Genomic DNA, 27,924 nt, shown 5'->3' on the forward strand with positions numbered 1-27,924 from the left:
ACCTTGTTTCAAAAATATAACCATGCACAGAAAGCAAAGCTGTAGAAGGCTAGGTGCAGAACATTTGCCTGATTTACATTAGGCTTTGGATGTAATTGTTTCTCTTAAAGTTTCATGAGCTAGAAGCTTTGCCTCTAATGTGGTGGGTGGTCACCACACAGCCCAGCTGACTCAAGACTTATGGTCCTTCTATACCTGCCTCCCAAGTGCTGGCATAGCTTATGTGTTTGTGACTTCTAACAAAAACGGTCGGCCTACAGAATACCGTCTCTCACTGTCTGCTTTTTCATGGTCTTGTCAAACTTGTTCCCTCCATGTATGTCCTCTAGAGTCAGGTCTGAGAGTATCACTGTCAGATGACTTTAGTGAGAAAATTTCACAAAGGAGCTGAGCTACTTAGTGTCCACCTGGCCCATCATCAGATGCTCCTAAACAACAAGTGTTAGGCCTAGACATCTTGGAGTTGATGGCTACATGGCAAGTAGCTTTAACAAAAAAAATAGGGTAGGAGAGCCAAGCATGGTGGCCTACCCCCACAGTTCCAGCATTCGGAAGATGGGACAGCAGGGACAGAAGTTGTCTGGTGGTGCATACTGTTAATCCCAGCACTCAGGAGGCAGAAGCTGGAGGATCTCAGTGAGTTCCAGGGTAGCTTGTTCTACTAGATCCAGCTAGGACCACACAGACAAATGGTCTCAAGTGGTGGTGCACACCTTTAATCCCAGCACTCGGGAGGCAGAGGCCAGTGGATCTCTGTGAGTTCAAGGCCAGCCTGGTCTACAAGAGCTAGTTCCAGGACAGCCTCCAAACCTACAAAGAAATCCTGTCTCAAAAAACCAAGAGACAGACAGACAGAATAAATAAGTTGTCATGTGAACTTTTCCTGGGGAGATGGAAATAAGCGTCTACTCACCCTAGAAAGAACCAGCTTGGGGAACAAATTTATTGGACTTGCTTATAGAGCACAGGTAATCCCAAAACAGCCATCCCACCTGAGAAACAACTTCCTGCAGCTGTGTAGATGACGTTCACCCCTTCAGTTAGGCTCCCATCCTCTATATGCTTTTTCTCTTTTTAAGTCAAGGTCTCACTATGGCTAGCCTTAAAGTCACAGAGATCCTCTTGCTTCTACCTCCCCAGTGCTAGAATTAAAGACATGTGCCACCACACCTGGTTCTTGTATACTCTTACACCTCCCAAGACTTTGGGCAGAATTACATAGAGATTAGAGGAAGATAATACATAGCGATTAGAGACTAGAGGAAGGAGTAGCTGAAATCTCAGGTTAGCATCCTCTGTGGGTAGTCACAGCTACTCAGATGAAAATGGTGAGGGCTGTTATGCTCAGAGGATAGCTTTCTTTGGCAGTATCTCTCCCTACAGCCCTGAATTTCCTGGAGCTTTTCTATATACATCAGCCTCCTCTGCCTTCCGAGTGCTGGGTTTAAAGGTGTGCATCACCATGCATGGCAGAGGACAGTGTTCTATAATAGAATTTCAAGTAATCCATATTATACAGTGAGCTGAAGACCAGAATGGACTAGGAAAGACTCTTGTGTGTTTGGCTTTGAAGCTTAAAAATATCTCTCCGTTCTAGCACTGATCCCTAATCATAACCCCACACAATAGAAAATACAATGCTTATGAAACAGCTTTAAAAAGCCTCATTACTGCCAAGCCTGCAAGAAGCAGTCTGATTTGCAATTTCCACTTACAGTATCAAAAACACCCAATTTTCATCAATAATTTACAGGGCATTCAAAGAAACTAGGGAAGTGTGACCAATTTGCAGGAGGAAACATTGAATACATATCCTTAAAATCTATTGTCATCAACAGAGAGTTAAAAGAAGCCATGAACAGAACGTACCAGTTCCAGTGAAAAAGTATGAAAAAAATGTAATAACAGATTTGAGCAAAAGAATGAATCAGAGGTTGGGTGGTGATGGCGCATGCCTTTAGTCCCAACACTTGGGAGGCAGAGGCAGAGGCAGGCAGATATATCTCTGAGTTCGAGGCCAACATTGGCTACAGAGTGAGTCCCAGGACAGTCAGGACTGTTCAATAGAGAAAGCCTGTCTTGGCGGAGAAAAAAAGAATCCGAGAGTGCTAAAAGTTAGCTCAGTTTGTAACGGGGTTTACCTTATATACACAAAGCCCTGAGTTGAATTCCCAGCGCCTCATAAAACTGGTTACAATGGTACGTGCCTGTAATCCCAGCACTTAGGCTGTCAAAACTGGGGGATCAGGAGTTCAATGAGACCCTGTCTGTCTCTTTTGTCTGTTTTTATTGTTGTTGTTGTTTTTGTTTTTGGTTGTTTTTGTTTGGGGGGTTGTTTGTTTATGGGAACAGGGTTTCTCTATGTAGTCCTAGCTGTCCTCGAACTCGCTCTGTAGACTAGGCTGTCAAACTTACAGAGATCCCGCCTGCCTCTGCCTCCCAAGTGCTAGGATTAAAGGCATTTGCCACCACTGCCCAGGCAAGACCCTGACTGTCCTGTGGCTTTTCAAAACAAGGCTTCTCTGTATAGTCCTGGAATTCACTTTGTAGAGCATGTTATCCTCGAACTCAGAGATCTGCCTACCTGTGCCTATGCCAATGCCTCTCAAGTGCTAGGATTAAAGGTGTGTGCTACCACCTGGCTAAGACCCTGTCTCTTAATAAGAGAGAGAGAGAAGAAAAAGTGTACACACTCATGGCTTGTGGAGATCAGAGGACAACATTCAGGAGTCATTCTCTCCCTCTATTATGTGGGTCCCAGGACTGGTGGCAATTGCCCCCACCCACTAAGCCATCTCACCAGCATTTAGCCTTATTTTTTGAGACAAGGTTTTTCATTGAACCTCGAACTTATCATCTGAACAAGACTAGTTAGCCAGCAAACCCTAGGGATCTTCCTGTCTCTGCCTCTCCAGTACTGGACTGAGACACCCGCCTTTTACATGGGTGCTGAGAATCTCAATTCAAGTTATGCTTGTATACAGCAAACACTTTAACCAACTGAGCTATCCAACCCCTAATTTTTTTTTAAATTAGCTAGTTGTGACATGAATTTATAATCCCAACACTTAAAGAGGTTTCAAGTCGGCCTTGTCTACATAGTAAGTTATGGACCAGCCATGACTGCATAGTAAGATTTAGCAGGGGCAGGGGAGGTATAGAGAGAACAGAGAGAAGGAAGCCCCCTAAGATTACTTCCCATTATCCTTGGGTAATGAAGCACAAGTAGTGCCAGAATCATGGGATGTCAGTGGCTGCACAGAGGATGTCTCTGAGTCTTCCTGTTGAACATTAGGTCAGCAGACATAGCCAGCCTCAGCTTAGACTTCTCTTCCTGTCCTGCTTCTGGAAGCACATCCTGTGGGACTCTTTCCTGCCTAGTTTACAGTCTTGTTGCCGGATCACTCCAACAAAGGAAGCAGCTATGGCTTCTCAGTTCCCTGCAACAATACATTCTCATAGTGGCAGTCCTTTTTGGTGTGGGCCCATTCTTGCCCTTTCTGGTTTGTTTGTGTTTGTTCTTGTTTTGGATTTTCAACACGAATTTTCTCTCCTGGAACTTGCTTTGTAGACCAGGGTACCTTGAACTCAGAGATCCACCTGCCTCTGCCTCCCAAATGCTAGGATTGAAGGTGTGCACCACCACTGCCCAGCAAAACCTTGAGTCTTACTGAGCAACACTGACAAGTGTCTTCACAGTTGCTCAGTAAATAAACTGAGCAACTCATTAACTCATGTACTCCTCTCATTTGGCAGTAGTAATGAAGTAACCTTAAACCTGATCTCTTGGACACACTCTTAATCCTAATACAGGAGGCAGAGAGACAGGCTTTGTGAATTTGAGGCCAGCCTAATCTATGTGGTGAGCTCCAGGCCAGCCAAGGCACAGTGAGACCTTGATTCCAAATAATAATAATAATAAATAATAATAATAACAATAAAGCTTGTTCTCCCTATTCAACAAAATTTAGAATTCACTTATTGTTCTGTAACTTGAACTGGGTGTAAATTCTTTCCACACTAAAGTTCTGCTTTCTTCATTTCAGGCCACAGAAAGATTGTACCTAAATAAGTAGCAGCCAGTTTTCTGGTACATTTGGCTATTTTTAGATAGTGATCTGGTGTCTAAGGAGGAAATTGCAGCAGTATTTAAGTATCTGTAGTGCAGTGGAAGCACTTCCTGCCTAGACTTACCTCTAGATTACAGCACATCCTGCTAAACTCCCTCACTGGTTCATCTTGTAGCTGGCCACCCTGTCTCAGTTGCAAACTTGTTTTGATCTTGCCCTTCTCTCTGCCTTTTGAAGGCCCTTGGTGTAACAGAGAAAGGTGGAAATGTTGGTTTATAATTGGGAGCAGCACTACAAAATACCAACACAACAAGTCCCTGGCAAAAAGTTAGTGTGCCCTTATCAGTTCAGATGGTTCTAGGAACAATCGCACTTTGAGAGCATGAGCTTTTGACTTGGGATGTGTGCTCTTTCAATAGGGAAGTAATAGACTGGCCAAAGGATTGCTCATTCTCAGGCCAAGTGTTCAAAGGCCCAGGTTGTATAAGGTTTCCCTCCCCTGTCTTTTTTTTTTTAAAGATTTATTTATTATGTATACAGTGTTCTGTCTGCATGTATGTCTGCACTCCAGAAGAGAGGGTACCAGATCTCATTACAGATGGTTGTGAGCCACCAGGTGGTTGCTGGGAACTGAACTCAGGATCTCTAGAAGAGTAGTCATTGTTCTTAACCTTTGAACCATCTCTCCAGCCCTGGGCGCCCAGTTTTTAGGTACTAGCTTTGTATGTATAAAATTTGATTTAGGAAAAAGCTGAGTTTCTTCTCCCCGTTGTCAGCCTATAGGATTCCTAGAATTGTGAAGTCATTTTTCTAAATGTTAAGTGCCAGGCATTATGCCTAATGATTTTAAATGTTATTTGGATTCCAAAAACAACATTAGAATGTTATGTTTTCCTAATTTAGAAGGGAGGAAACTGAGTCTCCTGGCAGTTGGGAAATTTACCCAAGGTAATATAGTTGGTAAACTTTAACCTGGTACTTAGACTCCAAAACATAGGTCCTTTTCACTATTTAAATGTCACCAAAAGCCTCAAATACCATTACATGTGGAAAAAATAATATTAATGATCATACTATTTTTCATTCACCTTCCCTGCCAACCCAGTTGTTTTTTTCTTTTCTCAGTGAAGAAAAAATGACTGCTGCTCGCATTAGAAAATGCCACAAGTGTGGAACTGGCCTCATCAAATCCGAAGGCTGCAACCGCATGTCTTGCCGCTGTGGTGCCCAGATGTGCTACCTCTGTCGAGTTTCTATCAATGGCTATGACCATTTCTGCCAGCATCCTCGTTCTCCAGGAGCCCCTTGCCAGGAATGTTCCAGGTGCTCCCTCTGGACCGACCCCACTGTAAGTAGATGCGTGAGAGCCCAGTTCCATATATGGGAAAACAGCCACACATATCTGTAATGAAAACTTTTGTTTATATGTAACAGGTTCTGACTCATGGAAACATACAAGAGATTACATAGACCAGTAACCATAGGAAAAACTGAGAATGTCATCAAAAAATGCTCATCACAAAATATGATGGGTGATGGGTGTGGTGGGCATGCTTTGTAGATGTTCTCAGAAGGTTGAGGTAGGAGACTCACTGAGATCAACCGAGCAACAGAATGTGGACTCCATCTTTTTAAAAAAATAAAAAGTCTTGTGGGCAAATTCTTCAGTCCTCTGGGAAATAAACATTTTCTCTTACCTCTGAAGCATTGTGCAGAGCGATGGAGTGTTACCAGCAAAACAATACTGCCACCAAAGCCCCACAGCTTTCACTAGAAAGAGTGCTGCAGAGTTCTCAGGACTGTCACAGAGAAACATGACCCCACACTTGTAATTCCAGCATTCAGAGGATGAGGCAGGAGGATTACAAGTTTAAGGCTATGTAGGGGGATTTGGGACCCTATCCCAAAAATCTAAAAACCAAATAAATGTGTTATAAGTCTAGAATACAGTATCTTGTAGAAACACAAGGAAGGATTGCTTAATATTAGCAGCATTTTTGTTTTTTTCTTTTGAGGCAAGCTTTCTCTTTGTAGCCCTGACTGTCATGGAACTCACTGTATGGACCAGGCTGGCCTTAAACATGGAGATTCTCCTGCCTCTGCTTCCTGAGTGCTGGGATTAAAGGCATCAAACCCCCCCCCCCGTTGTAATTTTAAAAAGCAACAAACTAGAGAAAAACAACATGCAACACAGTTTATGTGGAGGAGTTTTTATTAGGGGAAAGGGAGTGTAAAAGGGGGGAAGGGGAGCAAGGACATCTGCCTCTCTGGGGATAGGAGCAGCAGAAGAAGAAAGCAGAGATGGGGGGTGGGCAGGGTCCTTTTAAAAGGGAACACAGTGAATGTGCACAGGAGGTGCTCTTAGTGGATACAGCTGAGGGTGTAGCCTGTCAGAACCCCAAGGGCAGGCCAGTGCAGATGCCTGAATACTAACACCCCCTCAACCCTCCCGCCCAGCTTCGTTCTGGATATAAACTTTAAAAAATAATGTTATGCTGGGCTGTGGTAGTGTACACCTTTAATGCCAGCACTCTCTGAGTTCAAGGACAGCCTGATCTACAGAACTAGTTCCAGGACTGTCAGGGCTACAAAGAGAAACCCTGTCTCAAAAACAAACTAATAATAATAATGTTGTTGTTAGAGTACTTGCCTAGCATGCAAGAGGTCCTGTGTTCAAAATCCAATACCACAAAAGAATAATAAAATAGGGGACTGAAGAAATGGGTCAGCAGTTAAGAGTACTTGTTGTTTTTGCAAAGAACCTAAGTTCAGTATCCACATAGTAGCAAATCCCTGGCTCTAGTTTTAAGAGATCTGATAATCTTAATGACCGTCATGATTTACGGGCATAAAACAATCATACATATAAAATCTTTTTAAGAAATAGTAGCATTAGAAGAATATTTTTCTTTATGGTGGGGATGAATATCAGTTGTTAGGGTGCTTGCGTGGTATGCATGAAACCCTGGATTTCATCCCTGGCGCCACAGAAACCTGGAGTGTTGTTGAACACCTACTCTCCAGTCACTGGTAAAGTAAAAGGAAATCAGAAATTCTAAGTCATCTTAACTACATACAGGTTTCAGGCCCTCCTAGGCTATATGAAACCAAACCTGTCTATCAACAGGAGGCTGGAGAGATGGCTCTGCAGTTAAGAGCCATTCTTATGGAAGACCCATGTTTCATACCCAGCACCTACTTGTTGACTCATAACCTCCTGTAACTCTAGCTCTAGAGGTTCCTATACCCTCCCTGGCTTGAGAGGATACTGCACACGTGGTACACAGACAGACATACAGGCAAAACACCCATACACATAAAATAGATTTTTTTTTAAAAAAAAAGGAGGGGTGAGGGATAGAGCACCCTCTTTTTCCTGGGTTACCTTGTGTTGATATAAGGGTTTTTGCCTCTTGTTACTGCATCTTGTTAGGCCGTATTTGTTTGAGATCACTGGGAAACCTTCTCTTTTCTGAAGGGAAATGGAGGAGCGGTGGATGGGGGAGGAGGTGTGGGGAGGAGCAACTGGGAGAAGTAGAGGGAGGAAAACCTTGGTCAGAATGTATTGTATGAAAAAAATAATTTTTTTAAAAAAAGATACTGTCCGCCGGACATGGTGGGTGCCCACCTTTAATCCCAACACTCCAGAGGCAGAGATAGAGACAGATCTCCAAGTTCGAGGCCAGCCTGGTCTACATATGAAGTTCCAGGACAATCAAAGCTGTTACACATAGAAACCCTGTCAGGAGGGAGCGAGGGGGGGGGATATTAGTATTCAGACATCAGTACTGGCCTGCCCTTGAGGTCTTGACATGATACATTCTCAGCTGCAGCCAGTAAGAGTACCTTCTGCCTACATTCCCTTTCTCTGTGTGTGTCTCTCTCTCTCTCTCTCTGCCCCCCCCCCCCCCCCCCGTTTACAGAGGCCGGTCTCCCCTTCACTTTTCCCCAATACAAAACCCCTCTACCTGAGCTCTATCGCATCGCATCATTCTCTCTTGCACTGCTTTTTAAATTTACAACAGGTGACCCCTGTCTCAAAAGGAAAAAATAAAAACAGGTATCTATGGCGTTCTAGTACTCAGGAGGGTGAGGTAAAAGGCTCTCTCCTTCTACCTGTCTAACTCAAGAATGTTATGCTTCTCGATAGACTCTACCTCTTGTCACCTCTGCTTTGGTTCCATTAGCAGAATCTTAATCCTGTGCCCTCAGTAGCAACAGAGATAGGAACTTTGCTTGTATTTTAGATCAGGATGGACCCAATCTCCCCTTACTGTGGCAGAGACAAATGTTCTGCTGTGAGTCAACTCAGTTGACTCCTGCTGGAAGAGATGGATAAGAAAGTGAAAAGTTACAGGAAACAGAGAAGCTCATACAAAGCTGCCAGCTTCCTGCCTATCCACGACCTGTTGGGGTTATGGTACTGACACCCTGATCATCTAGAACATGGAGATGGCATATTACTTGTCAAAGTTTGCTTCCTTTTGTAGGAGCCGTGTTGTTGAGGGATTGGGAAGGTGGCAGCATGCACACTGAAGTAACATAGCCAGAGTGGGGGCAGCATTGTACAAAAGGGGTTTGTTGTTTTCATGGGTTCTCACTGTGCTGCCTGTGTGGCCTTAATCAATCACTTGCAATCCTCCTGCTTAAGCCTTCCAAGGAACTGGTATTATGGCCACATGCATGTTCCCAACAAGAGCAGAAATTTGAATGTGTATCAACTAATGTGTTAATGACCAGTTAAGAAAGGTATACAAAACTGCTCTGTAGTAAAAGATTGTACATTTAGAAACACATCTTAATTAATTTATTTTTATTTCATGTGTACTCATTTGCTTGCATGTATGTCTGTGTGAAGGTGTCATATCACCTGAAACTGAAGTTACAGGCAGTTATGAACTGCCATGTGGGTGCTGGGAATTGAATCCAGGTCCTCTGGAAGAGCAGCCAATGCTCTTAACCACTGAGCCATCTCTCCAGCCCCTAGAACCACATTTTTTTTAATAGCTGAAACCAAGACATGTCATTTTATATATGCTCAGATTAGAATAATACAAAAATGCCATATGCATAGCAGTTTTCTCCAAATATGGAAAAGAAATGTAGAAAAAGTTGTATGGGCTTGGCAGAGGTGGCATTTGTGTTCATTCTCAACATTTGGGTGGCAGAGACAAGCAGCTCCCTGTGAGTTCAAGGCCAGCCTGTTCTACAAAGCAAGTTCCAGAACAGGTTCCAAAGCTACAGGGAAACCCTGTCTCAAAAAAAAAAAAAAAAAAAGAAAAGAAAGGAAAAAGAGTTATGAATAACTGGGACCACAGACCATAGGGCCAGCCGGCAACCAGGACTAAGGACTGCAGAACCAGCATGGAAAGGGTATGGCCTATTTCAGGGACTGCTATTCACCTTGGCATTTGTTGCTGGTCACATGAGGCTGCTTAGAGTTGCCATGACTTCCAGCTCCCAGAGCTGAAAATCTGTGCCTTGGTGTAGAATCTTCTGGTTGTAGAAATTATATTTACCCAATTATCTGAAAACCATGTTCCAGGCAGGATTCTATCACCCAAAGCAAAGACCGCTTTCTACCTTTGATGTGGAAATGTACAGCATTCATATCACAAGAAGGAGCCAGGTCACTAGTTGGTTACTCTGGTAGCCATGGATAGAATGATCTTGGAGATTGACTTAAATACATGTTAGAGGAGGAAAAAAAATCATACCACCTCCAGAGCCACCACAGTGGTAAAGCAGTGACGCTCTGAGGGCCAGGCATGCCTACATCAGTAATGCTCTGCTGTGGGCAGGCTCCTGCCGCTCATTGTGCCAGTGCTAAGTTGAGGGACCAATCTCAACACTTACCTGGTCATGCAGGTCATGACACAAGTCAGTGAAACCTCCAGCCATCTTGTCCTCTTTCTCCAAGGGGGTCTGTGAAACAAAGAGGTTTTGTGGGTAGAAAGTATAATCTTCCCAAATTGCTGGTTGTGGAGAGGCAGCCTACAAGGAAAGTGGTACACTTGAGATGCTTAGGAGTCCCTTGAGTTAGGCCTGGTCATTTCGCTGACTGCTGCAACCACCTCTCTAGCTTGCATCTCTAGAGGCTCAGGAGGAAATGGAGTCTTACTCCTAATCTGGGGCTCTTTCTATAGCTATACTTCATCTATAGAAACAGCACAGTGGGCATTGCCACACAAGGTTGGGAGTTCAGCAGCTGCTTATTCCTCCATGCCTCCTCTTCCCCTACATGAAATGCTGTTTTGCACCTTTTCTGTCTGCCATAGTAGGTATTTTTCCCTGTTTTCTTGAATTGCCATCTTGTAGGCTGAGGAAAGTTCTGTGGTCACTCAAAGTTTGAAAAGAAGGTCAGGCAAATAGCAGTCCCCCTGATTTCCTCTGGATCATAGTGGAGATTTTGTTCTACTTGTCCCATTCTCATCAAACCAGGGATCAGCCTGGTTTCCTTGATTCTCACCAGGATACGGATTGAATTCCAACCCAGCATCTGCTGAGTCCTGAGAACACAAAGCCTTTCAGAATCGCCTGAGACAAAGATTACACTGTCCTACTCCCAGCCTCTGCTTCATTAACTAGCAGGCCAGGAAGAAGCTTGCATTGTCAGCGGGGGAATTGTTCCTGCACAGCTTGGGGTGAAAAAAAGTTTGAGCCCTTAATAACTAGAGGTGGCTTAGGAGCCTGAAAGGACTCTGTGCTAAGGGCTCAGATGGCAAATAGTAGTTGTCTTTGTTTGCTACCACAAATACCTGGGTATGCCAGAAACAAGTCATGAAGCAAACTGCCTTCTTTAGGAAGAAGGGAAAACAGGAGCGATGTGGTACAGTGGACAGTGTAGAGTGTTGCCCAAAAGAGGGGAGGGAAGGGGAGGGACAGGTGTTGCTCTGCAGTGGAAAATTGTGCAGAACAGGACTAAATCCCAGGGTTGAATTCTACTTGTCCGCACATAGCAAAGAATGAGGCAGACAACACCAGGAAGCTGTACCTAATTAGAGCTGTGTTCACAAGAGCATTGCTTGGCAGGCTGTGCACTAGAATGGGGGGAATCGATGGCATAAACATAAGTAAGCAGGGAGGATAGCTCAGTGGTTACCTAGCATATGGGAGGCCCTGGGTTTAGTTTAAAGTACCACCCACCCACCCACCCCCAAAAGCCAAAGAAAATAAATAATTATTGTTAAACACTTGACGTGGCATTATATATCTTTAATCCCAGGACAGAACTTGAGACTGGCCGGGGGTAAGACCATTTCTCAAAAAAAAAAAAAATAGGTAGATAGACAGGCAGATATCTTAAGAGCCAGGAATAGCTACTACTCTCCCTACAAAGTAAGACTGTCTCAGAAAGACCCAAAAAACAAACAGTCAGGGTTTGTCTTAGGTTTGGGTTTAAGGCTTTTATTCTGTGGTGTGTGTGTTATAGTGCTAGCAATAGACCCCAAGGTCTAAGACCCTCCAAGCTAGCACTTTACCACTGAGCTACATCCTGAGCTCTTCTTTGTTTTTATTTTGGGGTTTGTTTTGAGACAGGATTCATTTGGCTTGCCTACTGCTTTATCTCCCCGAGTGCTGGGATGACAGGTGCGAGCCATCACACCAGACTTCTTTGAATATATGTTTGGAGCCTGTTCTGAAAAAACACTAAAACCTTCCTGCCAGCTCATAGGGAATGCCACAGCACCTGGCCATCAGGGTACAAGACTGGTAGTGAGATTATCAAGATGTTTAGCTACCACCGTGGATGTGCTGTAGTGATGCATTAAGACACCTGTCTTGTCCCAGTGTCACTGGTGAAACCTGCTGGAGATTGTGGTCAGTACCCTACCCAGGTCACCTGTGCTCAGGTTTCTTGTCCCCAGGCTACCTTCTCCCCTGAGTGGCTACAGCATCTTAGAGACCCTGGTTCTAATGGCTCTTCAGAGACAGAACAAGGAGCCTCAGGAATAGTAAAGGCTGTAGAAGTAGATTTGAGAGGACTGAAAAGATAGAGACCTAGCAAGGAGATTCTCTCCTGCTCACCACCACCACCATCCTGGTCAGATCTCCTGTGCTGGAGTTACAGGAGGGTCACAAGAATGCCATGTGGGTACTGGGAACTAAACCCCAGTATTCTACAAGAGCAGTAAGCACTCTGAATCACTGGGCCATTTCTCCAGCCCCTCATCATTTTCCCTTAGCTTTTAAATTTTATCTTCTACAAAAATGAAAGGGATACTTGGGATGTAGGTTGTTTGATAGCGTACTTACCTAGCATGTATGAAACCATGTGTTCTATTCTCCCAGAACTGAGCGTGGTGGTGCACACCTATCATCAATCACAGGACTTGGGAGATGGAAACAAAAGAGATGAGTTCAAAGTTGTCCTTGGCTATGTAGTGAGTTCAAAGGCAGCCTGGGCTTGGGGGAATCCTTGCCTCATGGGGGGGGAAATGTGAGCTTCTTATCAATGGTCACTGTTAGCGAGGGCCACACCTATTTGTTTGTTTGTTTTGTTTTTGTAGTCCTGACCTGGAACTTGCTGTGTAGAACAGGCTGACCTCAAACTCACAAAAATCACCTACCTCTGGGATTAAAGGTGTGCACCACCAATGCCCGGCATAATTAGGAATTCTTAATTTCCCACAGACTTGCATACACCACTATGCCCAACTATATTAACCTGGTTTTTTGTTTTGTGTTCGTTTGTTTTGTTTTTTTTGTTGTTGTTTAACATTCCTGCTCTCTCGTGCCTGGTTTTACATACAGGCCCTAGACTTAAGAATCCCTCCCAGTTCATCCTCTTTGGCCTACAGTCAGATAGTCTGACTGTAAGCATGTGCTATGAACTACCCATCAATCACATGTTATAAACCTCTCCCTTCCTCTAAAATGCAAGAGAACTTCATTATAATAAATGAACCTCATCTCTCAGAACCCTCACCATGTTGTTGCATGTCTTCATCTATAGCATTAAAACAATCTCTTACCCAAAAACAATTAACCTCCTTGTCCCTCTTGAACCCCAGTTTCAAAACCTTCTAGCTAGCTATCCATGGTGGTACAGGCCTTTAATTCAGACACTTGAGATGCAGAGTTCAGGCCAGCCTGGTCTACATAGCAAGTTCCAGGACATCTGGGGCTACATAATAGAGAGAGAGACTGTCTGAAAATAAAACAAAAAATGCTTGCAGTCACCAGTTCCAATAGCTGGCCTTGGCTTTTATTCGTAGTCACTGTCTTCAATCCCAGTGTTTCTAGAAGAAAACGCAAAGAGGAGGGCGAGGAAAGTGGGTGTCATTGTTTGAAGTGTCTGTGAAACTTCCTCACAGTACACAGCACTCTGCTTTGCAAGTGTTAGGTGGGATTTTGACAGATGGCAGGGAGGAGCACTGATTTCCAACTTTTGCATATTAGGAAAACTGTCCAGCATCCTGGACTTGGTAAGACTAGAGTGAAAGCCCAGGTCTTCTGCCCATTAGTGCACAAAAGCAGGAGATGGCCTAGAGGTGTCTACAGGGTCTCAGTCCTGCGAACCAGGCAGGCCTTGTAGAGGTTGGGGACTTGGTGATCTCCTTCCCAGCTGAAGAAGCTGCAGGTGGCAGGAGAAGCCGTGCTCAGCACCTTGGTGGGGTACTGATCACTAAAGGACTGTCAGGGTAGGCAGCAGTCTAGTGAGTGCCCCTGCATATCATCTTCAACAGAGCCTCAACACCTGACCCTGCCTGGAGTCAGAACTTGACACCTTCCTTCTCTTCAGAACCTGTGGAGAAGGTGCCGCGCCTACACGCGCGCACCCACAGGCATACACACCCACCTCCCCTCAGTGGCGTTTGAATGTCTGGCTTCTGTGACTAAGAAGATGGCTGCTGGAGCTAGAGCCTGTGTAATCTTTGCTCCTCCCCAGCACATTGTCCATTTCCTTCTGCACAGCATGCGCCTCCCTCAGCTGGGTTTCCCCCTCCACCACCACCACTTTTGCTGTTGTAGGAAGACAGCTGGGGGTGGGGGCTAGGGGCTGCTGTTGTTCAGCCAGTCCCACAACTGAGCTGGGAATAATTTGAAACTAAATCTCTAGCCCTTTAGAAGCCTTTCACAAAATCCTTGAAAGTTTATTAACAACAGCTGTGACCACACATGTCCAGAATCATGGAGGGAAGGGGCTGGTGTTGGGCAGCGGCAGGCTTGCCTGTCACTTTTCTAAGAGAGAAAACTAAATCAAGTCTCCTGTGGTCATATGATCCTACCCAGCAGACAAGCCAGTAATGAAAAATAAGATTGGGATTTGGGTTCATCAAGTCTTGGAAGGTCTTAGCAGGAACAGCTCTCTGCCAAGTACTCGGGCATCCATCTTGGACCCCACAAGCTGTGGCCTGTGGCGGCTGTTAGTAGCTGACCTGCAAAGACAACCTCTGTCTCCGCTCCACTACTTGTAGTTTCTCTTCTGCAGTTTCTTTGTCCAAACCCCACTTTGTGAACAGCTGTGGCACTTGTGCTTGAGGGACAAGCAAAGGTCTTTGCATTTCCCCTCTCAATGAAAACTTCTCTGGTAATTTTTACCTCACTTCCTGTGAGTGTCTAGAACAGCTGGGCCCCTGCTTTTTCCCTCAAACTCTGTGCCCAACTCCCATCCCCACCTACCCGCCTTATAGCCTTGAATGAGAAACAAGTTTTGCCAGGGCCTTCTGAGTCCTGCTGAGCTCAAAAATTTCAAGGATGGAAAATAAAATCTCTCCCACCCTCCTTGTCCTTACTGAAAACACTCTTCCAGGAATCTGCTGGGTGAGGCTCCACATTACACCTTCATCTTTTGTCCTGACCCTGCAGCTGGATGTGCTGTCCCACTGTGGGGTGCTTGACATACTTCATTCTCACCCAGTTCAGGTGACCGTAGGCCTTGCTTCTTAAGATTAGGTGTAGTGTCACAGAGGCACTTCATGATCCACGTCCATGTCAGCCTGGTATAGCCTCACTCCCTTTCCTCTGAGACCTTGTTTGTCTTGGGACAGTGTCAACACAGACCAGTGTTCACCCACTTCCTAGCAGCTGGCCCTGCTCTTTAGAAAGGAACTGTGTAGATGTGCTTAAAGTAAGTACCTGCCCCACCCCCAAAGACTGGGATGAGTCAACTAAGGATACAAAGAGAAACTCATTCAGACCTGTAGCATTCTTTTACAGCTAGGGCCCAGGGATGGCTAGGAGAGAACCCTGCAGGATTCTACCCACAGTTTCCCCTGGCCAAGACAGGCAGGTGGGGGTAGAGCTCAAGAGAGCTTGAGGTCCTATAGAAGCACTGCCTGGAGTCTGTAAGTCTAGGCCTCCTGCCCTGTCCCCACTACAACTGTCACTTAGACTAACTCCCAGGATGTCTCTGGATCTCCAGCGTCAGTGCCCTTAGTGTACCCTGCCAGTCCCTATGTGAACATGAGCCATGGGTGACAGGCACAGGCCAGCCTTCCAGTGTGAAATCTCAAGAATTAAAGTGGAGTCAGAAAAAAAATCATAGAAAATATACCAAAATGACTGGGTGGTGGTGGTGCACACCTTGAATCCAACACTCAGGAGGCAGAGGCAGGCGGATCTCTGTGAGTTCGAGGCCAGCCTGGTCTACAGGATAGGCTCCAAAGCCACAGAGTAACCCTGTCTCGAAAAACCAAAAAAAAAAAAAAAAATCATATATTATTTGCTGGGTACAGTAGTACATGTTTTAATCCCAGTACTTGGGAGCAGAGACAAGTGGATCTCTATGATTTTAATGCCAGTCTGGTCTACATAGTTGAGTTCCAGGCTGGCCAATATCACACAATGAGTCTATTCTTAAAAAAGGTAAAAAGCAGACATGCCCACAGGTCAATCTGATGGAAGGAATTCCTTAGATGAGGTTCCTTCTTCCCAAGAGTGTTAGGTTGCCAACCAAGATCAGAGTCACCAAGTCCCTTGCCTCTGCCTCCCAAGTGCTGGGATTAAAGGTGTGCGCCACCACCGCCCAGCTCAGATGATACTATTTTAAAGATTTCTTATGGTGGGGTTTTACTGTATAGCCCCCTGGCTGACCTGAAACTTGCTATATATAGCAGACTGGCTTGGAACTCAGAGATCCAACTGCCTCTGCCTTCAATTAAAGGCATACACCACCTTGTCCTGATTTTTTTTTTTTAGCTTTCTGTGTGTTACTGTTTTATCTGCATGTATAAAAAACATGTGTGTTTGCTGTCCACTGAGATCAGAGCATTGGATCATCTAGAACCAGAGTTACAGATGTGTAAGCCACCATGTTGATACTAGGAATAAGTCCTCTATAACAGCAGCTAGTGCTTTTAAGTCACTGAGCCATCTCTCCAGCCCTCTTTTATTATTTTTATGTGTGTGTGTATGTGTGTGTGTGTATGTGCCCACAGTACAGAGACATTAGATACAATGGATCTGAAGTTATAGGTGGTTGTGAGCCTCTACTTCCACTGTGGGTGCTGTGAACCAAACTCAGCTCCTCTATAAAGTAGTTTGTGCGCTTAACCACTAAACTACCATCTCCAACCTGTGTATACTAATACGAGTACCTTGGTCCTCTAGAGTCAATAATTCAGCCAACTATGAACTGAAAGTATTTGGGAACAGGGGAAATAGCATCTGTTCAGAGCAAGACAGAGCTTGCATGAAGTAGACCTCTAACTTGCCTTACTTTTCTCTGGAGTAATTAGGAATTCTTTGTTTGTTTTCTGTTCTGTTTTGTTTGTTTTTTAAGACAGGGTTTCTCTGTGAAACAGTTCTGGCTGTCTTGCAACTCGCTCTGTAGACCACATTGGCCTCGAACTCACGGAGATCCTCCTGCCTCCGAGTGCTGGGATTAAAGGTGTGTGCCAACACTGTCCAGCGTAGTTAGGAATTCTTAAATTTCCCACAGAGTTGCCTGTGGTGGGTCTGTTGGACATAATTTCTCAATTGAAGATGCCTCTACCTGGGTGGAGAGTGGTGTTAGGGCTAGGTCCCAAACCTGGTGTGGAGCCCTGAAGTTGTAGGTGTTCTAGTCATATCCACTACTTACCCTGTGGCTGTGCAGGCAGGCTCCAGCTTCCTGTAGGTGACTCAGCCAAAAGAGCTGGAGGACTAGCCTGTCATCCTCCTTCCTCCTTTTGTTCCCATTTCCATAAGCCCCACAGCAAACCCTTCCTCAGTGTCCCTCACTCAGGTGGCCTGGAATGTCTCCATAGAGCCTCTATTGCCCCATTTATAGACTAAAGGGTCAGAATCAACCCTAAACCCCAGCTTTCCTTCATTCTTTTTAACATTACTGGTTTTTCTTTGACTGTGATAAAGTAGGTGTTAGATAAAAATTTTGTGTCGGTCCAGCCTGCATCAGCTTGAGGTAATGTAAACTGAAGGGGATCTGCTGGGTAAGGACCGCCACTCAGTGAAATACAAAGTGACCAAAGTACACATACTGGCAGTGTGTGGCCTCTTCTCTCTCTTTTTAAAAAAGATAAATTCCTTTAAAGCCCACTGGTACGATATTTGCTCAGAGTTGTTTGTTTTTGTTTTTTCTCATAGTTTTGTTTTGTTTTGTTTTGTTTTGAAAAGGGACCCTAGCTAAATCACCCAGACTGTCCTGGAACTCACAGACCCTCCTCCGTCTAAGGGTAGGACCACAGGTCTATGCCCCATGCCCAGCTCATAGATAAGGTATGAACTGTCTGACCAGCAGTTTATTCATGACTCATCATAGATCAGAGCTGAGCCCCATCATTTCAGTGACATAGGCACTAAAGGCATCTCCAGACTTACATACTGGGGCAATAGTCTTGTGGGTACTTGGGCACATCAGGGAATGATCAAAACAAAGGGAGGAGTGGGAGGAAAGGCTGTGGAATGGCTGTTTCCTGGCTCAGAAAGGCCTCTTGAGTGACAAGCTGGGGTTTTGTCTAGAAAGCTTGGCGCGGGCTGGAGAGATGGCTCAGTGCTTAAGAGCACTGCCTACTCCTTCGGAGGTCCTGAGTTCAATTCCCAGCAACCACATGATGGATCACAACCATCTATAATGAGATCTGGTACCCTCTTCTATCTGATGCTCTATTCTGTCATACTGGCATACATGCAGATAGAGCACTCATATGTATAAATAAATATTTTTTAAAAAACGAAAGAAAGCTTGGCTCACCCCACTGGCCCCTGATGTGCAGATGAAGGGGGAAGGCACTCAAACTGGATTAGTCTGGATTGCCACAGGAGGCTGGAGGTGATGAGACAGGCATCAACATGCAGGTGTCCTCATAATGTCAGAAGCAGCCTAGAACCTGTTATCTAAAAAGAAAAGTTCTTGTGTCTCCTATTTTCCAGCCATCCTCTGTGACATTATAAAAATTGTGTGTAGAACTCAGACCATAAGCCATTGACCAGAAGAACCATGACCTCCAAATCAGAGGTGCTAATGTTCTGGCTCTGCCTTGTTTTCAACAGATGCTATTTTTTCTCCCAAATATTTTCCACCCATAATTGGTTAAATTAATGAATCTGGAAGGCTAGCTATATTATTCTTGCTAGTTAAAACTGAGACAGAGGCATCTAATTTTCACTGTTCTGAAATTTTGTAGCAGAAAGTACATGGTGAAGAGCCAGCTAGACTGTGCTCAGGACTGAGGTGTGGGGTTGTCCTGTAGGATCACACTGCTTCTGTCCTCGCCTTTCATGGCAGTGCACAGTGCGTAGGTACTGGTTCACAACTAAAGGAAGGACAAAGGGACTTTCAGCATTCTATAACTATATTTTCTTCAAGAAAACTCTTTGAGTGACACTGGGGGAGAACGGCATTCTTGCCAGACTATGGTGGCCTACACTTTTAATCCCACTCCTTGGGAGACAAAGGCAGACGGATCTCTAGGTTCAAGTCCAGCCTGGTCTACAGAGCAAGTTCCAGGACAGCCAACGCTACACAGAGAAACCTTCTATTGACAAGCAAAACAAAGGAGGAAATTTTCCCTAATCCACTTCCACCCAGCTAAGTATGAACAAGTCACTTTCTCTGGACCTCAGTTTTGTACTCTAAGGGAGTTAGAATGAATGAGGGTTCTTGGACTTTTTTTTTTAAGCAGGTGTCATGTGGCCAAGGTTGGTCTCAGATTTGTTATGTAGCTGAAGATGACTCTGAACTCTGTGATCATCCTGCCTCCATTTCTTGAGTGTTGGGTTTATAGACATGTACCATCGCACCAGACTTGGAATGTGTGATTTCCTGGTCTTTGGTCTTTGTTGTTTTTCAAGGGTTTTTCTGTATAGTTCTAGTTGTCTGGAACTCACTCTGTAGACCAGTTTGACTGGGGAGATTCTGCCTCCCCAGTGCTAATATTAAAGCTGTGCTCCACTGGCATCCAGCTTGGAATGTGTAGTTTCTTTTCTTTCTTTTTTTTTTCTTTTTTCTTTTTTCTTTTTTTTTTTATTTAGTTTATTTTATGTGCACCTGTGTAAAGGTATCGGGTACCCTAGGACTGGAGTTATAGACAGTTGTGAGCTGCCATGTAGGTGCTGGGAACTAAATCCAGGTCCTCTCAACTGGTTGTTCTTAACTGCTCAGCCAACTCTCTAGCCCAGAATGTGTGATTTCTATGTTCCTTCTTAGGCGTTAGCTGTCTCCCTAGGAAGTACACGCAGCATTACATTTAGGTGTTCAGGGATGAGATGTAATGACACAGTGCTGACATTTATGGTAGTATCAGTCAGGAAACCCTGCTCAAACCGTACAGCTACACAGAGCTCATGCTTACACTGTCTCAACACTCGGGTTGAAGTGGGTGAATTGCCATGCATGTAAGACCAGTCGGGGCTTACAAAGTAAGACCTTGTCTCAGGAAAAATAGAATAAAATAAAGCCACTGAGAGCTAGAGATGACTTAGAGCCCTGGCTGATCTTCCAGAGGACCTGGATTCAATTCCCAACACCCACATGGCAGCTCATAATTGACTGTAACTCCAGATCCAGAGGCGCTAACACTCTCACACAGATACATGTGCATGCAGAACACCAATGCACATGAAATAAAAATAAATTTTAAAAATAATAATAAAATTAAAACAATTCTTTGAAACCCACTGAAACATAATGAAGAATTATTTTATGTTTCTAAAGTCTGTGTACCATCATTTCCCACAATACTCTCCCACCTTCTGAATGAGCTCTTGGCTTTGTACTACGTCCTTTACATGTATTGTCCTATTTGATCCCTGCACCAGCCTCTTTTACAGAGCAGTGCCTGAGACTCAACTGGTAGGAACTTGACTGGGCCACTTAGCCCATGGCAGAGAACCCTGTTCAGCCTCCCAGTTGTTTCTGTCACTTTGGTTTGTTAATCTTCCTTCAGAGGCCTGCCACTGACTCCAGAGTGGAAAAAAGAGCACCTCTTCTAGCCAGCAGATAATGGATTTTTTTTTCAAGACAGGGTTTGTCTGTGTAGCCCTGGCTGTCCTGAAACACTCTGTAGGTCAGGCTAGCCTCAAACTCAGAGATCTCCCTCCTTAGTACTGGGATTAAAAGCGTTCACCACCACCACCCAGCAACCTTGGGTTTTCATATAGAGAATTTTATGTGTCACCAGGGAGATGTGTATGGGCCTACAGTACTCCTCCCAGACAGTGGACTTGGGCATTATTTTACAGTTTCTGAAATGCTTGTTGGAAACTGAACTTTTGTCCCTTTTCCTCCCAGGATCAGAAATCCTGGCCAGATGTGACTACATCTGTTGGCTCACTGGGCTATTAATTAGAATTCATGGCAGCTGGGCAGTGGTCGCACACAGCTTTAATCATAGTGTGTGGGAAGCAGATGCAGGTGAATCTCAGTGAGTTCAAGGCCAACCTGGTCTACAGAGCTGGCTTTAGGACAGCCAGGGATAGGGATCCACAGAGAAACCTTGTCTCGAAAAGCAAAATAAATAAATTTCCCCATGCCATTAGGCAGTGGTGGAGAAATCTTTTGTTTATTTGTTTTTGTTTTGTTTTTAATCCCAACACTTGGAAGGCAGGGGCAGGTGGATCTCTGAGTTCGAGGCCATCTTGGTCTACAAAGTGAGTTTCAGGACTAGCCAGAGATGTTACACGGAAGAAACCCTGTCTTGGAACTCCCTCCCGCCTCCCCACGCCCCCCCAAAAAAAGTTTTTTCCATATGATGGTAAATTTAATTTAATTTGGATCATTTCAGTAAAGTCTGTTATTTGGCAGTGGCAACTGAGACCTGGAGAATGTGAGCGTTCACTGGTATTACCCAGATTGCCACACATCCTGCTCCAACAGCTCACTGAAGTCCTTTGTCTAGGCGAGGGAATATGCTGCGTAGTGACACATGCCATCCGGGTGGCTCTGTCTTCTAGGTCTGAAGTTCAGCAGTGGGCTTAAGGGTAGCGTATCAACAGAGCAGCGTGCAGTACACATCTGTCTGATGGAATTCATGACTTGGGGGACATGATAGCCATGTGATGAGGTCATTGATTACTGCTTGGCTGTGACCTAAGTCACCTGCAGAGTAGGTGGCACACACGTACTTCTCCAGCAAGAAGTCTGGGACTGTGATCTTCGTCACTTTCTGGCTCTACTGTAGCCTTTTTCATCTCAGAATGCTTCTTGGGTATCATTGGATCAACCTGAGGACCCTAATGGCACAGCACTCAGGTGACTGAGGCAAGAGGATCACAAGTACCAGGCCTTGTCTCACAAGAGCCAGCAAGTACCAGGCCTTGGATCACAAGAGCCAGCAAGATCATGCGAGACCCAAGGACATGCATGATAGAAGGAGAGAGCCAACTTCTGCCAACTGTCCTCTGACCTCCACACAGGTGTCATAGCAGGCACACACACCACATACACAAAAGAAAGAAAACCAGCATTGTCAAAGATAGGCTGGTGACTTGGTCCTGCAGAGAATCATATTTCCAAGTCTTACCTCATTGAAACTTGCCTCACCCCTCAAGTTGGTTTTTTGAGACAAGCCCAAGATGGCCTTGAACTCACTATGTAACCAAGGGTAACCTTAAATTCCTGACCTTGCTTCCACCATCCAAGTACTGGAATTACAGGCATGCAGCACCACACTCAGTTTTGGTTAGTTTCTCACTGGTTAACCCAGACCAGCCTAGAACTCACCACATTCCTGCCTCTGCTTTCCTAGTGCTAGGATCCCAGGCATGCACTAAATTTGGCTGGTTATAACTCTTAGCAAACTCTTTCATTTGTTCTCAATAAGTTCTGTTGATTTGTCAAAGTCTGCTGTAGCACTGTGCCCTACTTCTGATGGGCCACTACCCCTTGAGACCTCCAGCCGGCCAGAAAAGATGCTCACCATCTTGGTGGGTTTTGTTCTGGTTTCTTTAGAGACCATCTCCCTATGCAGCCCTCGCTAGAACTCTCTAGAGACCAGGCTGGCCTCAAACTCACAGAGATCTTCCTGCCCCCGCCTTCCAAGGGCAGAGATTAAAAGGTGCGCCACCACGCCCAGCCCTTGGTGAGGGTTTTCAAAACAGTGAAGTCTTTTGGTCCCACTATAAACCAGAGAGACACTTTGCAGGCTGCTCAAGAATGGAATGACCCTAGCCCCTGGCATGAAGCAAGCATGGGTCTTGGTTCTGACAAAAGTCCAGCTCTCCTTCTGAGCACATGGCACGAACCTAGCCACTCAACAGTTGCAGGGTGCCTCTAGTTACTTTCCCAACAAGGGTCGACTTGCTTTCTTACTGCCCTCTTCTTTCCTTTCTGCCCCTCTGAGGCCAACCTCTGCTGCAGGGACACCACCAGGCACCCCAGGCAGCGTCCACTTAGCAGGCTGCCTATGTTCAGAGAGGTGGGTCCAAAGACCTGCTGTCCCCAGAGATGCACCGTGGAGATCAGAAATGTTTCAAATCATCTGCCCTCTGCCTTCATGTAGTTCACTGGGAGCCCAAGCAATCACCTTTCTGGCATGGACCCCATTCAACAGCCCCCAGCCAGGGGAGCTAACCAGCTGGTGAAGGAAGAGGATGTGTGAGATGGGAAAGTGCTATAAGGAGCCAGCGCCCTCTGCCCCACCCATGGCCCTACTGTGAGGGCCATGCAGGCTCACCCTTGATGTTGATTTTATTCTAGGAAGATGACGAAAAGCTGATTGAAGAAATCCAAAAGGAGGCTGAAGAAGAACAGAAAAGAAAGAATGGAGGCAAGTGTTTTCTCAGGCACAGATGGGACTGGGTAGGACAGGGGGTGAAGACTGTCCCTCGGGAGTTACTGCTCAAACCATGTCCTCATGATGGGATACTCCCAAGAATGAGTCTGAGCTCTGGAGGCAAATAGAAGCCTAAGGAGACTGCCTCACCACAGTAGAGGTTTACTGAGATGACGGCAAGTTCCTGGGCTGTGAAGGGACATCTCACATGGGCTGTTCCAAGCTAGACAAACGACATATGCCCTCTGTGGGGTATAGGGGTGACCACTGGGAAAGTGTAGATTTGCCTGCCTTTGGCATATTGTTCTGACAGGCAGTGGGTGTCTTTTGTCTTGAATTTGATGTCAGCCTACTCTTGAGAGCCACTATTTCTGGGCCCAGAGGAAAGTATACTGAGGGTCAGAAGTAGCCCTCCTCTGTTGGGCTGTCCCTATAGGCTTCTAAGCCCTGGGTCATAAGTGGCTTGCGTAGCTCTAGTCACAAGCAGAAGTGTATTGGATCTGGTTTTGTCTGTGTTTGCTTCCTCTGAATCCCACCTTTCTTTCAGAGAACACCTTCAAACGCATTGGACCCCCACTGGAGAAGCCAGCTGAAAAAGTACAGCGTGTGGAAGCCCTGCCACGGCCTGTCCCACAGAACCTGCACCCACAGATGCCACCCTACGCCTTTGTGCACCCACCCTTCCCCCTGCCACCTGTGCGGCCTGTGTTCAACAACTTCCCCATTAACATGGGTCCTGTACCCGCACCCTATGTTCCCCCTCTGCCCAACGTGCGTGTCAACTATGAGTTTGGCCACGTGCATGTGCCCCTGGAGCACAATCTGCCCATGCACTTTGGCCCCCAGCCACGGCATCGTTTCTGACACTTAAAGCCCTGTCCAGCCACATTGAGTCTGCAGGAAGACCCAGTCTCACCTTCTTAATAGGCGCGGAGTCTTTGCTTCCCTTCCTCTTGAGGGTGGGCTCGTGTCCTCTTGCTCTTTTCTTTGCAAGGTTCACTGACCCTTCAGGTCCGATACCCTTTGGGTGCTGACTGTCACTGGGCCAGTGTTTCGGCAGCTCTCTGGTTGTGTCATCTTTGCAGCCGGTACAATGGCTCTGACCATGAAGAGGGCCCCTTATTCACTTGCCACATTCCCTCCCCAACAGACAATTGAAAGCCTAAGGGAAGTGGCCCACATCCCCAGGCCAGGGCTCTCTTTCCTTGTTGCCCAAGGCCCACTCAGGTTCAAGGGCCTCCAAGACACCTCTATGGCGCAAGTTTTGTTCTGTTATCAAAGCAGTTGCTCCTGTTCACGTAGTTTGAGCTGAAGTTGTTTGTGGGCTACTCAAGTTTGTCCCCACCCTTGAAAAGTCAAGTTGAAAGTATTTCCCCAGGGCTGGCAATTGCTGAGAGCCTCATTCTAACACTTGACATCAGACAAAAAAGGCTATTTTGCAAAACTGTCACTTATTCCTGGACTGCCCCTTTTCTGGGGGAAATGTCACTTGTCACCAACCTGGTATGAGCAGCATCTCCTCTAAGGTGTTTCTGGGTTTCCCTGGGGCAGAACCCCTCCACCCCACTCCAGGATGAGAGCGACTGCCTTCCCTGAAGTCAGAGAATGTTCCCGCTGCCTGTGTCCCCTCCTGTCCAGACTGTTTGCAGAGCAGGACTGGCAGCAGATATTTTCTCCGTTGTATTGACTATCCTTGTCCTCCCATTGCTGTGGGGTGCTCCACGTTCAAAGTGTACAGACTTGGAAGGGGGAAAGATTCCTTGAGGTACCCATGGTCACCTGAGTGTGGGTGGGGCACACACAGCGGTGACTCGGGAGCCCTGCTGTGGGTCACCTGAACAGTGCTACTAGTCTGAATGACAGTGCCTTGGAAAGACGGGCCACGTGCTGCATGACAGGATCCTCCAAGTACCTTAACTATTAGTGTATTTGTGTTCCCTGCACTTCTCCAGGGGCCCCACGTGTGGGTGGTTACTTCAAGCACTGCCCTCCAAGGCCTCATGAGGCGCTGGACTGGGCACCCAGTTCTGGTTCTACCTAGTACTATCACATTATCCACCAAGAGACCAGGTGAGGAGCCTGGCAGTTTCTGGGGTTGCTGGAAGAACAGGTGCCACCCAAACCTTGGCCCTCAGAGAGGTGAAGCCAGGGTCATGTCCTTTGAAAAACAGTCTGTCTGTGGCCACACATGGCTGCAAAGAAGGCTGCCATTGCCTATCTCCATCAAGGCATCTCGTCCTTAGTGGTCCTCCTAGAACCTGTGTGCCAGCAGGGAGCGCCAAGGCAGCTGGCACCTTAACCTCTGGGACTGAGGCTGCTTCCTGGTCTGAGAAACTGCCTAGCCACTCCCAGTGTATTTGCCTTAAAACTGGAGAGAATCTAGTATTTGCACTTAGCAAAATATTTCAGAAGAGAAAAGTGCATGATCTCACTTTATATATAAAAAAAAAAATTAAAAAAATGAAGTAGATGGCTAAATGTTTTTCTTTACCTTTTTGGTAGTAAAAATAGAGAAACTATGTCTGTTTAAACTACTGTGTAAAAAGACTGTATCATATGTAACTTGAATTTCATGTAAATAAACGTTTGTGAGCTCTACTCTTTGTCCCACTCCAATCACGGATTCCAAGCAGCCCTCAAGTGCAGACAAGCACCAAGTGCCACTGGCTTCCCCAGTGACGGGTGTGGAACTCCTGATGCAGCAGCGTGGGGCAGGGAGAAGTGCTCCTTTCACCTGCCAGGAAGAAACCCAGTCCCAACCACGGCACAGAATGTTAGAAGTTGTTTTACCAGAGAACCTCCTTGAAAAGCACAGGAAGTCCTTAGAGGATACTTCTCCAGATGCTCCCAGTGTGTCATTAGAGTAGCCCTCAAATGGGTGACGTTTTATTCTTGGCTTTTTGGCTCTTTGGTGTGCCCACCCACCCAAGTCCCAGATAAATCACACAAGGATACGTATTTTTTTCTTTAAACACCTGGCCTTATCTTGGCTTGTTTCTTGCCAGTTTTTCTTAACCCATCTACCTTTTGTCTCTGGGCGTTTGTCTTTCTTCCTTACTCCGTGGGTGGCTAGGTGGCTGGCCCCTGATGTCCCCCTCTCCTTGTTTCTCCTTTTTATACTCTCTGCCTGCCAGCCCCGCCTATCCTTGGTCCTGCCTCACTATTGACCATTCATCTCTTTATTAGACCATGGGGCAGAGAATCATAGCTTTACAGAGTTAAATGTAGCATAAACAAACACATCTTTACATCATTAAATAAATGTTCCACAGTATAAATAAAAGTAACACACTTTAAAATAATATTCCCCAACATCCAGATCCTGGCCTAACCTCATCCAGCTGACAGGGACAAGAGAACAGCCCTGAATCTGGCATGGGAGTTTCTGGCCTGGCTGACTAAATGGACAGGAACCCTCCAACCAGCTCACTCCCCAGACAACAAAACACTTCAGGAAGACGCTGTGGCCTTTCCTGCCATTTGTCTTACTGGACTTGTTTCATATCTGAGAGAATTTTGGCTGAAGTAAAATTTGGGAATGAAATTTCTCTATATCCCCAGGTTCCAAAGCAGTCATTGCCTACAGACTTCCTTAGTTGTCCCCAGTCATCCCGACCTACACCTGCATGGGTTACACATTGCGGTGGCTAAGGCTCTGCAACTGGGTTGCATTAGTAAGAGCTGCCCATCCTCCCTTCTAGGTAACAGTGGCATCCCTCGCCCCCCTCCATGCCCTTCCTTGCAGGTTCATACCCACTGCTGAAGCTTCAGACCTCTGTTTTCACAAGTCTTTCCAGAATTTTCCTTACTACATAACACTACATAACACTTTTCTGGATACCATGCGTGCTGGCATTGCTTAAAGACCAGGGTCTCTATGTAGACCAGGTTGGTCTCGAACAAATCTGCCTGTCTTTGCCTCTCCTATGCTGGAATTAAAGATGTGCCACCCAGACCTACAGGGTTTTTCCTCTGATACTTCACCCTAGTTAAAATAGAAGTCCAGAGGTCTCCAGTGTTGTTGTCACTATACCTAGACCTTCAGTAAACACCCTGTGCATAGTGGGTCACAGATGCTAGACAAGAAGGACCACCCTCAAAAAAGAAAAAGAACAAGCTAGGCAGTGGTGTAATCCCAGCACTTGGGAGGCAGAGGCAGGCGGATCTCTGTGAGTTTGAGGCCAGCCTGGTCCACAGAGCAAGTTCCAGGACAGCCAGGACTGTTAACACAAAGAACTCTGTCTCAAAAAACCAAAGGTGGGGGGAACACCCTCAAACATGGAGAGGGAGCTTTGTAGCCCAGGCTAGCCTTGCACTCTACAAAGCGCAGTCTGGCCTCAAACTTAGAATGCCCCTGTCTCAGTGCCCCACATGCTGGGAATACACCTTGCCTATGTAGCATCTGTAGGGGTGCAGGGGACAGGGGACACACACAGTGTGCCTATGGAGGGTCTCCGCCCTTTATTGTGTTGTTCTGTGAAGCACAACAGGGTTTCACTATGTTGTGCTGACTGGTTTGGAACTCACTATGTAGATGCCTCTGCTGGGATCAAAGGTATATAGTACCAGGTAAATACGTTTTTTAGACCTCACTGAACCTAGAATTCACCAACTTAGCTATGCTGGCTAACCAGCAGGCCCCAGGAATCCTACTTCCAGTCAGCTACTGCTCAATTATACATGCCTGCTGCCTGGCC

At 45.9% G+C, this 27,924-nt stretch overlaps 1 protein-coding gene across 3 annotated transcripts in view; it reads left to right on the forward strand.

Moving 5' to 3' along the window:
- Window positions 1-25,825, forward strand: part of Rnf216 (ring finger protein 216) — a 111,540-nt gene extending 85,715 nt beyond the window's left edge. For all 3 annotated transcript variants that reach the window (XM_048436829.3, XM_048436831.3, XM_048436830.3), the window contains exons 15-17: window positions 5,196-5,418; window positions 23,152-23,221; window positions 23,775-25,825. In XM_048436829.3, coding sequence (XP_048292786.3) covers window positions 5,196-5,418; window positions 23,152-23,221; window positions 23,775-24,091 — 610 coding nt within the window. In that variant the 3' untranslated portion in view covers window positions 24,092-25,825. The remainder of the gene's footprint in view (window positions 1-5,195; window positions 5,419-23,151; window positions 23,222-23,774) is intronic.
- The last annotated feature ends 2,099 nt before the right edge of the window (window positions 25,826-27,924 follow it).

This window comes from Myodes glareolus, chromosome 2 (assembly GCF_982192425.1).
Source record: "Myodes glareolus chromosome 2, mMyoGla1.1, whole genome shotgun sequence".
Lineage (NCBI taxonomy): Eukaryota > Metazoa > Chordata > Mammalia > Rodentia > Cricetidae > Myodes > Myodes glareolus.